Genomic DNA, 13,037 nt, shown 5'->3' with positions numbered 1-13,037 from the left:
TGCCGTTCATGATTTTGAAGACTTGAATCCAGAATCCAGTCTTGAAGCCAGTATCCGGGTGTTGATGATGCTGCAGAACACCTTCCCCAGGTTACTGCTCACACAGGTGCCCCAGTAGTTGTTGGGGTCGAATTTGTCTCCATTTCTATGTAAGGTGGTAATTAACCCCTGATTCCAGATTTCAGGGAAATGTCCCACCTTTAGAGTTGTGTAAAGGAGTTTGAGCAGGGCTTCCTGCAGCTTGGGGCTGCTGTGTTTCAGCATCTCACTGGAGAGGCTGTCTGCCCCGCTGGCTTTTCTGTTCTGGAGGGCCTGCAGTTTCTCCTTCAGTTCCACTCAGTGATCGGGGAGTCCAGGGGCTTCTGATTGTCTTTAATTGACAATTCCATTTGTTTAGTTTGATCATTTTGTGTTGTTGTTTTGTATATTTTTTCAAAATGTTCTTTCCATGTGTTTCCATTTTCAATAGCCAATTCGTCAGGTTTATTCATCATCTATTCCTTGATCTCTCTCAGTTTTTTATTGATGTGGTTGTTCTTTTTCTTTTTGAATGTGAGTTTGTAATTAATTAATGTCTCGCAGTAACTAAGACCCCGTTCACACTTACTAGGCCGGCCCTGGGCCGCCTCTGGGCCGCCTCACATATGCCGGCGAAAAGGAGGCCTACACGAAATGCATGCCGGGAATAAACAAATCTGCTCAAACAAACCAGTGACGCAGGACATTAGGTTTGATTACAGGTGTGTACGATGTGTTTATAATCACAACTTATTAATATCGATGTGAATATATAGGCTATTGATCGGTTCTATATTTTCTTTGAAAGTAATCTTAACCCTTTGCAGCCGAAGCTTTCTAAAATAATTAAAAATGTGCTGGTTCAATGGGGAATCTAATTCATATATTTCCTTTTTCAAATGTCTATCTTCAGTTCTGCAAGTTTAAAAAAGCTGTTATACAATTCACCCGAAAGAAAAAAGCACCTTTACTAGGACATCTGCATTAAATCACAATAAATCGTGTGCATTAGTGTGCAATCGTATGCATGGAAAGCAGCCTCTGTGACGCGTCTATAGTTATAATATCCTCATAGCAACGCTGTGCACTTCCTGCGGTTTCTGTTCATCCACATTGTAAACAGCGCTTTCATTTCTGCATCGTCCCAGTTGTCACCTCCAACGCCGTCATTTGTGATTGTACTGCTCAGCTCAATATAATCGCATTTTGGATTGCATAGTAAATAGCTGGTCTCGTTTTAAAATGCATTGATTTGAATGGAAACCTGCTTATACCGTTTTAATGCAAAATTCGGATAATTAATAAAGTTATGGTCCCGTTCTCAATTTCACAATGCAATTTCCACGTGTAAAATGCATGCTGTTAAATTCCAGACTTCAATCATACTTAGTACAAGAACAAACAATAGCAAGTTTACCAGCTACACACACTTTTATTTAATTTATATTTAAACTGTTTACATCATTAAACTCTTTACTTAGCCTAGACTTTTATAATATATATAAAGATGTGAGCTAGCGATCGATATGACATTCAAACAATACAGAGACAATACTGTGTATTGCAGCAGTGCAGTTGTGTCGGTGTCTGTGTTTACTCTGTGTTTACTCTGTGTTTACTTTGTGTTTACTCTGGGGGCGGGGCTTGAGTTGCGTCACGCGCTGACGCTTTTCACCGGCTCAGTGCCCGGCGCGTCACAGTCACATTTAGGCCGCCTTTCAGCCGGGTGAAACGATTTAGGCCTGGTCAAATAGCGGGACTAGTTTTGATCCGGCCCAAGCCGACTTAAATCGTTGAAACCGTTCACATTTGAGTTAAGGCAGACCTGGGCCGCCCTAAATCTCAAATATGAACGGGGTCTAAGGCGTAGATCTTTGATGTCTGGTTGTCTGTGTTTATTATTTGATAATTATCAAAGTTGTTTTCAGAATTTCTTACATTCCTTGTCAAACCAATTATTGTCTTTCAATTTGTTTGCTCTTTTATTGATTTTTAATTTAGATTTCAGAGCTATCTGTTTACATATATTATTCCATTTTTCTACAGCCAGATTTACTCCTTGTGTACAGTGTGGGTATGTGGTGACCAGGAAGTTGTCCATCAGTGATTGTATTTCTGGGTTTCCCATTGCTTTCTGGTATTATTCTGTATGACTGATGGAGGTTGTACAGCTCGCTGTGCTGCTTCGCTCTGTTCTTTAAGAAACACAGTGGTTTGGCTGTGATCTGACAGAGGGGATTGAGGCCTGACCGTGGATTCACGAATACAGGAGGGGTTGAGGTCGGTGATGGTGTCTACTACACTGCTTCCAAGAGTCCAGCTGTAGGTGCATCTTCCCAGAGAGTCTTCTCGGATCCTACCATTAACAGGGTACAAGCCCAGGCTTTGACAGAGCTGTAGTAACTGTCTCCCATGTGTGTTTGTCTCCCGGTTGTAACTATTTCTGTGGGAGCTGGTGGGAGTGGAGTAAAGGGAATTTTGACCAAATATGTGGTTGACTCCCTGTGTGCGAGTAGTCATGTAAGGTGCCTGTTCTGGCATTCAGATCTCCACAGATTTCCCCTAGAAAATATGTCCTCGTTAAAATACGGGGATTCTGAGGGTGGGATGTTTATTGCATGCAGGTAGATGTCATTCTTATTTGAGACCATATTTTTACACATTTTTAACCACATATGTGATTCTCCTTTATTTATGGGCTGGATAGATTTGGTGAGCTCTGCTTTATAGCAAATGATATTTCCCCCAGAGTCTCTGCCGTGCCGGACTGTGCTGTGTTTCAGCAAAGGCACTATGACCTCCCTGTAGCCCGAGGGACAGTGAGTGGAAGTGTCAGACCTGCACCATGTCTCCTGTAGCATAATTACATCAATGTTTTTAATACTATTTACAAACCCATCCATCTCTGAAGACGCTGTATAGGAAAGTTGAAGAAAGTGTTTTGTGATAATTATATAATGTTTTATATTAACACTAGCATTAGAAGTAGCTTGTATACAGACTGAGCAGATTAGCTTTAGCAGGCTAAGCAATAGGTCAACAAGGTTAATTTGTTAGAAACTACTGTCAGTAATAAAAGATCACACAGTGCCGAAATAGCCTACAGCTGTTTTGTTGAAAATCCGTTTGTGACTTAATTGTTTCTCCAGATAGGCAGGAACTGTTTTTGTTAATGAGCGATTGACAGTTGTTAAATAAGATCCGTGGGATCGGACCTTTCCTAGTATATCAAAGGAAGACATCTGTTCTTTGGATCCCACACCTCTTCCGAGGAAGACTACCATGAACATTACCAGGGTCAGAAATCTGACCTCGAGATAACACTCTGGCAGACATCGGCCACAGATCCACATGTCCTGTTATGCATATAAGGCTGACCTCTTGTGCTGTTCAATAAGTCTCTGCTGAGGTAGAGTGCTTCCGTGTCGGGCCCCTTCCAGGCCTGGCATGTTAAATAAATACATTTACCATCTATGCATCCAGACTGGGTTCTTCAAACTCAAATGAATGAACAATCTCACGGACAAGGGCAGCGCAGTCTTCTGTCACGGTAAGACCTGAGCCAGACAACATCAGGCAAATGGCATCGATATTATTGGATGATAATCTGAGTGTCTGGGTTAATACTTGTAAAAGTCTACAACTGAAGATAAAAAAGAAGGAGGAGAGAGAAGAAGAGCAGAAGACAAAGACACACCGGCTGCCTGCTGCCAAGAGAGACTGACTGTCCCGTGTCTGGAGGGGCAGGGAGAAGAGCAGGGATTATCTGTTCCTCTCCTGTAACCCAACAGACGCTTCATGTTGCATATGAGTGTAATCAAATTGTATTAGTCTTACATTAACACTGTCCTAAATAAATGATAAGTGCACATTTGTGACCACCGCGTTCTGCGAGTGAGTTTCAGTTCATCTGTAATGCAGGACTGAGGAGACACTCACCTGACACAGAGAGAGAGACTGGGTCACTGCGCTGTGAGGACAGGGGTCTGTCTGCTCTCTGTCCCTCACAGTGATACTGCCCCCCATCAGACACAGACACTGCAGTTATGGAGAGTTTGTCCCCAGTCACAGTGTGTCCAGCAGGCTGGGCATCTTCAATGCGTTTCCCATCTTTATACCAGTGATACTGCCAGTCCGTGTAGCCCCCTGAGAGCCCACACCTCAGAGACACTGTCTCTCCAGTGTAGATGGGGCTCCAGTGCGGCTCTACGGTCAGGGAGGCGTGGGGCAGAGCTGTGGACAGAGCACATGTAACAGTTCGATCTCCTGTCTCTGTACACTGTAAAGGAGCTGCAGTGAACTGACCAGACACGCACGCACAAACGCACACGCACACGCACACGCACACACAAACACACACACAGTGATAGACACAGTGCACTCACCAGTCACAGTCACTCCAAGAGGAGCACTGGGCTGTGAGGTCTGTGGTCGTTCTGTCCTCTGACCCTGACACCAGTACTGCTGAGACACAGCAGACACAGTGAGGGTGTTGGTGTATCTGGGACTCGACTCCACAGGAGTCCTCTGTGTGCCACTGAACCAGAGATAGGTCCAGCCTGAGAGAGACCCTGATATCTGACAGCGCAGAGTGAGCGTCTCTCCAGGGTACCAGGGTCTCTTTGGAGACACAGACACAGTGGCAGTGGGCCGAGCTGTATGTAATGTAATGTAATCTATTGTATGACTGTATATATACAGTAAAAAGACTCACAAGCCTGGTCAGCTCTACACCCAGCAGCATGAATTACTAATCTGTTCAGTCTCAGATACAAGCACACAGGCAGGTAGAGGAAGCTGGAGGAGGGAGGCTGAGGGTCCCCTGTACCGTTGTGACATTGTGACAAACCGCAAACTCACCACAGCACACCACTCACCCATCACAGAGAGAGACACAGCCAGTCACCTGATCACCAAGACAGTTACCTGAACACTAACAGTAACCTGATAATAATAATAATAATAATAATAATAATAATAATAATAATAATAATAATAATAATAATAATTATTATTATAATTATTATTATTATTATTATTATTATTTCTTAGTAGACACCCTTGTCCAGGTTGACTTACAAAATATACAGTGAGGGAAAAAAATATTTGATCCCCTGCTGATTTTGTACGTTTGCCCACTGACAAGGAAATGATCAATTTTAATGGTAGGTGTATTTTAACAGTGAGAGACAGAATAACAACCTAAAAATCCAGAAAAACGCATTTCAAAAAAGTTATAAATTGATTTGCATGTTAATGAGTGAAATAAGTATTTGACTCCATCGACTGACAAAACCCTTGTTGGCAATCACAGAGGTCAGACGTTTCTTGTAGTTGGCCACCAGGTTTTCACACATCTCAGGAGGGATTTTGTCCCACTCCTCTTTGCAGATCTTCTCCAAGTCAGTGGGCAAACGTACAAAATCAGCCGGGGATCAAATACTTTTTTCCCTCACTGTATGTTTGGGAAATTTAAATCCATTATAACAACCACATCCTTGCTACATGCAGTCCTGATTACATTGTACAATGCAACATCTTTCTGAATATCTGAGTTGGGTGGTCTGTAACACTCCTACCACTAATCCTCCAGATCTTTTATTCAATAGTTTAACCCACAAAGATTCTGGGATCTAATTTGAGTTCTTCTGCCTCAATGTCATTTCTGACATATAATGCTACCCCACCCCCTCTTCGATTTTGCCTGTCTCTCCTAAACTGTGTGTATCCTTCCAACTTGTATTCATCCCCATTATTTTCTGTAAACCATGTTTCTGTCACTCCTACAACATCATAGTCACACGCCAGCACTGTGGATTCTAGGTCTAACATCTTGTTCCTTATACTCCTGGCATTAAGGTACAAACATTTCAGGATTTTCGTACTACTTTCCTACTTTTCCTACTTAGTGCCACAGTTTTCAACCCGTGTGAAGTGGAACAATGGTGTGCCATGCGGACTCCCCAAGTGTGCCGTGAGATTTTTGTCCCCTCAAAAATATTATGTAATTTTTTTTGGGGCAAATTCATGAATCTTTTATCAAATCAAACTTATTCAAAGTTATGAAAATGTAATATTTAAACATCTACTTTAGACTTTTTTTAATGATATATCCAACTGAAGTCGATTTCTAAACAGAAAGGAAGGGAGAGCTGCGGCAGTCAGTTCTCCTTTCTATGTGCTTGGTGTGACGATTTCCAATTAAACTGTATCCCGCACTTTTATCCATGGAGTTTTCCCAGATGTTGAATTAGTTTTTATCTCGCACTCTGCTTGTCCTTTATCTAGGTTTTACTTGTGGACGAAATAGATTTTATAAATATTATTTAATATGTTTGTCCTTGCCCTTTTGGTAGGCTTATTTATTTGATTTGAAACTGCTTAAATTAACTGTGGATATGTTTTTATCATGCTCAGCTCAGGTGTGCAGTCAAAGTTAAGTTAATCAAATAGAATAAAACAGAGAGGATAGCATGTTTGTTCTGCGTGATATTGTTTTTCAACAGTTGTAATGCCCTTCGTTACATTTAACCACTTAGTTGAATTAACTTTTTATATGATATTGTGCACTGAACATATTTTGCTGTTAATTTATATATATAGTTTTTAGAGTATGGTCTTGGTCTGCCTGCACTAAATAAATGATTTTTTTTATTTAATTTTTTAGCATGTCTGTCTACTTTTTACCATACCACTAAAGGCCACTCCAGAGATGAACACAGTCCAGAGTGTGTCCTATTAACACACTGCATCACTCACCTGACACTGTCAGAGTCACAGCCCCGCTGTACTGAGTGTAATAGGGTGCGTCTCCTCTCTCAGCTCTGCACCAGTACGGCCCTCTGTGTGTCCCAGTCACAGCGCTGATGGTGAAGGTGCCTCCAGCTCCGCTGCTGCTGTCAGAGAGGGGCTGCAGATAGACCCATCTGCCATTGTACCTCACATAGTCCAGTCCAGCCCTGCTCTGTCCAGTTCTGTACCAGTAATACCTCCAGCCTGCAGACGCCCCTGTAACCTCACAGCGCAGAGTCACTGAGTCTCCCTCGAATATCTGTCCCAGTGGAGAGACAGTCAGGACAGGCTGGGGCCGAACTCCTGTAACACAGAGCACACAGTCAGGACAGGCTGAGCTCCTGTAACACAGAGCACACAGTCAGGACAGGCTGAGCTCCTGTAACACAGAGCACACAGTCAGGACAGGCTGAGCTCCTGTAACACAGAGCACACAGTCAGGACAGGCTGAGCTCCTGTAACACAGAGCACACGGTCAGGACAGGCTGAGCTCCGGTAACACAGAGCACACAGTCAGGACAGGCTGAGCTCCGGTAAATCTCTTTATATCTTTATTTACATGTTTCTCTATGAGAGTGTGTAGGGTGTAGATATGATCTGTAGTGCTGTGTTTTGGGAGGAAGACAATCTGACTCTTACTCAGGACACTGTGGCGAGGAACATAAGACAGTTTACAATCGAGAGGAGGCCATTCGCCCCATTGTGCTCGTTTGGTGTCCATTAATAACTGAGTTATCCAAGGATCCTATCCAGTCTGTTTTTTAATGTTCCCAAATTTTCAGCTTCAACCACATCGCTGGGGAGTTTGTTCAGGTTGTGACGCCTCTCTGTGTGAAGAAGTGTCTCCTGTTTTCTGTCTTTAATGCCTTGAAGCCCAATTACTATTTGTGTCCCCGGGTGCGTGTGTCCCTGTTGATCTGGAAAAGCTCCTCTGGTTTGATGTGGTCGATGCCGTTCATGATTTTGAAGACTTGAATCCAGAATCCAGTCTTGAAGCCAGTATCCGGGTGTTGATGATGCTGCAGAACACCTTCCCCAGGTTACTGCTCACACAGGTGCCCCAGTAGTTGTTGGGGTCGAATTTGTCTCCATTTCTATGTAAGGGGGTAATTAACCCTTGATTCCAGATGTCAGGGAAATGTCCCACCTTTAGAGTTGTGTTAAGGAGTTTGAGCAGGGCTTCCTGCAGCTTGGGGCTGCTGTGTTTCAGCATCTCACTGGAGAGGCTGTCTGCCCCGCTGGCTTTTCTGTTCTGGAGGGCCTGCAGTTTCTCCTTCAGTTCCACTCAGTGATTGGGGAGTCCAGGGGCTTCTGATTGTCGTTAATTGACAATTCCATTTGTTTAGCTTGATCATTTTGTGTTGTTGTTTTGTATATTTTTTCAAAATGTTCTTTCCATGTGTTTCCATTTTCAATAGCCAATTCGTCAGGTTTATTCATCATCTATTCCTTGATCTCTGTCAGTTTTTTATTGATGTGGTTGTTCTTTTTCTTTTTGAATGTGAGTTTGTAATTAATTAATGTCTCGCAGTAACTAAGACCCCGTTCACACTTACTAGGCCGGCCCTGGGCCGCCTCTGGGCCGCCTCACATATGCCAGCGAAAAGGAGGCCTACACGAAATGCATGCCGGGAATAAACAAATCTGCTCAAACAAACCAGTGACGCAGGACATTAGGTTTGATTACAGGTGTGTACGATGTGTTTATAATCACAACTTATTAATATCGATGTGAATATATAGGCTATTGATCGGTTCTATATTTTCTTTGAAAGTAATCTTAACCCTTTGCAGCCGAAGCTTTCTAAAATAATTAAAAATGTGCTGGTTCAATGGGGAATCTAATTCATATATTTCCTTTTTCAAATGTCTATCTTCAGTTCTGCAAGTTTAAAAAGCTGTTATACAATTCACCCGAAAGGGAAGCACCTTTACTAGGACATCTGCATTAAATCACAATAAATCGTGTGCATTAGTGTGCAATCGTATGCATGGAAAGCAGCCTCTGTGACGCGTCTATAGTTATAATATCCTCATAGCAGCGCTGTGCACTTCCTGCGGTTTCTGTTCATCCACATTGTAAACAGCGCTTTCATTTCTGCATCGTCCCAGTTGTCACCTCCAACGCCGGCATTTGTGATTGTACTGCTCAGCTCAATATAATCGCATTTTGGATTGCATAGTAAATAGCTGGTCTCGTTTTAAAATGCATTGATTTGAATGGAAACCTGCTTATACCATTTTAATGCAAAATTCGGATAATTAATAAAGTTATGGTCCCGTTCTCAATTTCACAATGCAATTTCCACGTGTAAAATGCATGCTGTTAAATTCCAGACTTCAATCATACTTAGTACAAGAACAAACAATAGCAAGTTTACCAGCTACACACACTTTTATTTAATTTATATTTAAACTGTTTACATCATTAAACTCTTTACTTAGCCTAGACTTTTATAATATATATAAAGATGTGAGCTAGCGATCGATATGACATTCAAACAATACAGAGACAATACTGTGTCTTGCAGCGGTGCAGTTGTGTCGGTGTCTGTGTTTACTCTGTGTTTACTCTGTGTTTACTTTGTGTTTACTCTGGGGGCGGGGCTTGAGTTGCATCACGCGCTGACGCTTTCCACCGGCTCAGGGCCCGGCGCGTCACAGTCACATTTAGGCCGCCTTTCAGCCGGGTGAAACGATTTAGGCCCGGTCAAATAGCGGGACTAGTTTTGATCCGGCCCAGGCCGACTTAAATCTTTGAAACCGTTCACATTTGAGTTAAGGCAGACCTGGGCCGCCCTAAATCTCAAATATGAACGGGGTCTAAGGCGTAGATCTTTGATGTCTGGTTGTCTGTGTTTATTATTTGATAATTATCAAAGTTGTTTTCAGAATTTCTTACATTCCTTGTCAAACCAATTATTGTCTTTCAATTTGTTTGCTCTTTTAATGATTTTTAATTTAGATTTCAGAGCTATCTGTTTACATATATTATTCCAATTTTCTACAGCCAGATTTACTCCTTGTGTACAGTGTGGGTATGTGGTGACCAGAAAGTTGTCCATCAGTGATTGTATTTCTGGGTTTCCCATTGCTTTCTGGTATTCTTCTGTATGACTGATGGAGGTTGTACAGCTCGCTGTGCTGCTTCGCTCTGTTCTTTAAGAAACACAGTGGTTTGGCTGTGATCTGACAGAGGGGATTGAGGCCTGACCGTGGATTCACGAATACAGGAGGGGTTGAGGTCGGTGATGGTGTCTACTACACTGCTTCCAAGAGTCCAGCTGTAGGTGCATCTTCCCAGAGAGTCCTCTCGGATCCTACCATTAACAGGGTACAGGCCCAGGCTTTGACAGAGCTGTAGTAACTGTCTCCCATGTGTGTTTGTCTCCCGGTTGTAACTATTTCTGTGGGAGCTGGTGGGAGTGGAGTAAAGGGAATTTTGACCAAATATGTGGTTGACTCCCTGTGTGCGAGTAGTCATGTAAGGTGCCTGTTCTGGCATTCAGATCTCCACAGATTTCCCCTAGAAAATATTTCCTAATTAAAATACGGGGATTCTGAGGGTGGGATGTATATTGCATGCAGGTAGATGTCATTCTTATTTGAGGCCATATGTTTCAGCAAAGGCACTATGACCTCCCTGTAGCCCGAGGGACAGTGAGTGGAAGTGTCAGACCTGCACCATACATCAATGTTTTTAATACTATTTACTAACTCATCCATCTCAAATGAATGAACAATCTCACAGACGAGGGCAGTGCAGTCTTGTGTCACAGCACGACCTGAGCCAGACAAGATCGGGCAAATGGCATCGATATTATTGGATGATGATCTGAGTGTCTTGTGACCACTGCGTTCTCCGAATGAGTTTCAGTTAATCTGTAATGCAGGACTGAGGAGACACTCACCTGACACAGAGAGAGAGACTGGGTCACTGAGCTGTGAGGACAGGGGTCTTTCTGCTCTCTGTCCCTTACATTGATACTGCCCCCCATCAGACACAGACACTGCAGTGATGGAGAGTGTGTCCCCAGTCACAGTGTGTCCAGCAGGCTGGGCATCTTCAATGCGTTTCCCATCTTTATACCAGTGATACTGCCAGTCTGTGTAGCCCCCATAGAGCCCACACCTCAGAGACACTGTCTCTCCAGTGTAGATGGGGCTCCAGTGCGGCTCTACGGTCAGGGAGGCGTGGGGCAGAGCTGTGGACAGAGCACATGTAACAGTTAGATCTCCTGTCTCTGTTCACTGTGAAGGAGCTGCAGTGAACTGACCAGACACACACACACACACACACACCCTCCCCTGAGAGACCGTGACAGAACACTTCGCCAGCCATGGACCCAGCAGTTCTCCTCTTCGGACTACGCCAGGAAAACCGTCCCGTCGAGACATATGTGGAGGACTTTTGCGCTGTGGCTGCAGAGGTGGACTTTGGCGAGGTTTGCCTTAAGGACCTGTTTCGTTGGGGGCTGAGCGAGCCCATGGCCTTCTTGCTGCCGGCAGGTATATGTGACTGGACCCTGGTCACGTATATCGATGTGGCACTGCGGTTGTGTGGCTCGGCCTTTACAGTAGGAGTTGTAGAGGAGACCCCGGCCATCCAGCCAGAGGTCCCGAAGAGAAGAGAGAGAGAAAAAGGTACATGTCCCGGCCGCCACTGCCGAACCAGAGGTCTCGATCCCGGTCCCAGTCCCGGCCATCGTTGCCGAACCAGAGGTCCAAATCCCGGTCCCGATCTGGGCCGCCACTGCCCAGCCCGAGTGCCCAGCCGCCTGCGTCTCCAGCTCCTAAGGCTTTCATGCCTCCCGAGGCTCCCACGGGTTCGCTAGTCAAGACTCTCCTGATTTCCACGGCTCCTAGAGCTCCCACGGCGCCACCCCTTGTGACTGCTCCTCTCTCGGTGACTCCTCCCTCGGCTCTGCCTCCTATTGCGCCGCCTCCCTCGGCTCCGCCTTCCGCAGATCCGCCTCCTGAGCCTTCTACGGTCCCATCTTCCACGGCTGCACCGCCTCCAGTGATGCCGCCTCCTGTGGTTTTGCCTTCCTCGATGCCGCCTCCAGTGTGTCTAGCACATCCTCCGCCTGACCTGCACCCTGCCTCTGCCCGGTGGCCCTCTGCCAGACCTCCTGACCCCGCTCCTGTTCTGGGGCCGCCTACTAGACCTCTGGACCCTGTCCTAATCCTGTGGCCGCCTTCCCGGACACCGGACACTGCTCCTATCCTGGGGCCGCCTCCTGGACCTCCTGACCCTGCTCCCGTCCTGTGGCCGCCTTCCCGGCCACCGGACCCCGCTCCTGTCCTGTGGCTGCCTCCCAGACCTCCGGACCCTATCCCCGTCCTGTGGCCGCCTCCTAGACCTCCCGACCCATTTCCGATCCTGTGGCCACTTCCCAGACCTCCCGACCCAGTCCATGTCCTATGGCCCTCCCCGCCATGTCTGACCCATTTTGGCTACCTCGAGCTTGGAGGGGGCGGTACTGTCAGGGTTTTAAGCCATTACACTCTCTCTCCACTAGAGGCCGCTGTCTCCCTGTCTTTCCTTTCCCTTCATTGTTCTTTTTTAACCTATCAATCACCCTATTAACATTCCGGTCTCCCTTGTGCACTTGTTCACTCTTCCTCTGTTTCCATTTCCTCTGCAACTTTCTTCCCAGTTCCTGCTCCCTGTCTTTAACCCCTCACTGCCCTCACTCGGGGCGAAGTCTCGTCAGCTTTAGCTACGATTCCAAGCCGTCTCCTCGTCTCCTCGTCTCTTTGATTATTATTGCCTGTCTTTCCGTTTTCGATTCCATCTTGCCTTTGCTAGTCTGTCTGCCTGATCCCACGACCATAGTTTGTTTCCTCGACCACATCTTTGCCTAGCCCCTTTGTCTTGTCTGCCCACTCTACGTGAACTGTACCTGGTCCCAACTCCCTAAGCTCTGCGGTCCTTCCCCTGAGAGACCATGACACCCTTGTCCAGGGCGAGCAATACAAACACACACACACACACACACACACACACACACACACACACACACACACACACACACACACACCATTAGTAACCATTGCATGACTTAGTTATAAAGTGAAGCAGGAACAACAGTCACACACAAAGGGCAGCACTGCTAATATGTCTCTTAAAGCCACGTACTGTTTGTTGTGCAGCATGTTTATCATGGTTGGATCCGCCGACCATCATTATAATTTTACTGCACAAAATGGGAGTTGGGGAACGA

At 45.3% G+C, this 13,037-nt stretch overlaps 1 protein-coding gene across 1 annotated transcript in view; it reads right to left on the bottom strand.

Annotated features, from left to right (window-relative positions):
- LOC136767579 (Fc receptor-like protein 2) overlaps window positions 1-13,037 on the bottom strand; it is a 31,809-nt gene that overhangs the window by 7,363 nt on the left and 11,409 nt on the right. Inside the window, exons 3-4 of the mRNA XM_066721462.1 lie at window positions 10,722-11,015; window positions 6,778-7,110 (exon numbers count right to left, since the gene is read on the bottom strand). Of these exons, the coding sequence (XP_066577559.1) occupies window positions 6,778-7,110; window positions 10,722-11,015 (627 nt within the window). The remainder of the gene's footprint in view (window positions 1-6,777; window positions 7,111-10,721; window positions 11,016-13,037) is intronic.

Source organism: Amia ocellicauda, chromosome 14, assembly GCF_036373705.1.
Source record: "Amia ocellicauda isolate fAmiCal2 chromosome 14, fAmiCal2.hap1, whole genome shotgun sequence".
NCBI classification, from domain to species: domain Eukaryota; kingdom Metazoa; phylum Chordata; class Actinopteri; order Amiiformes; family Amiidae; genus Amia; species Amia ocellicauda.
The sequence above is the reverse complement of the archived record's forward strand: the minus strand, read 5'-3'. Positions and strand labels throughout refer to the sequence as shown.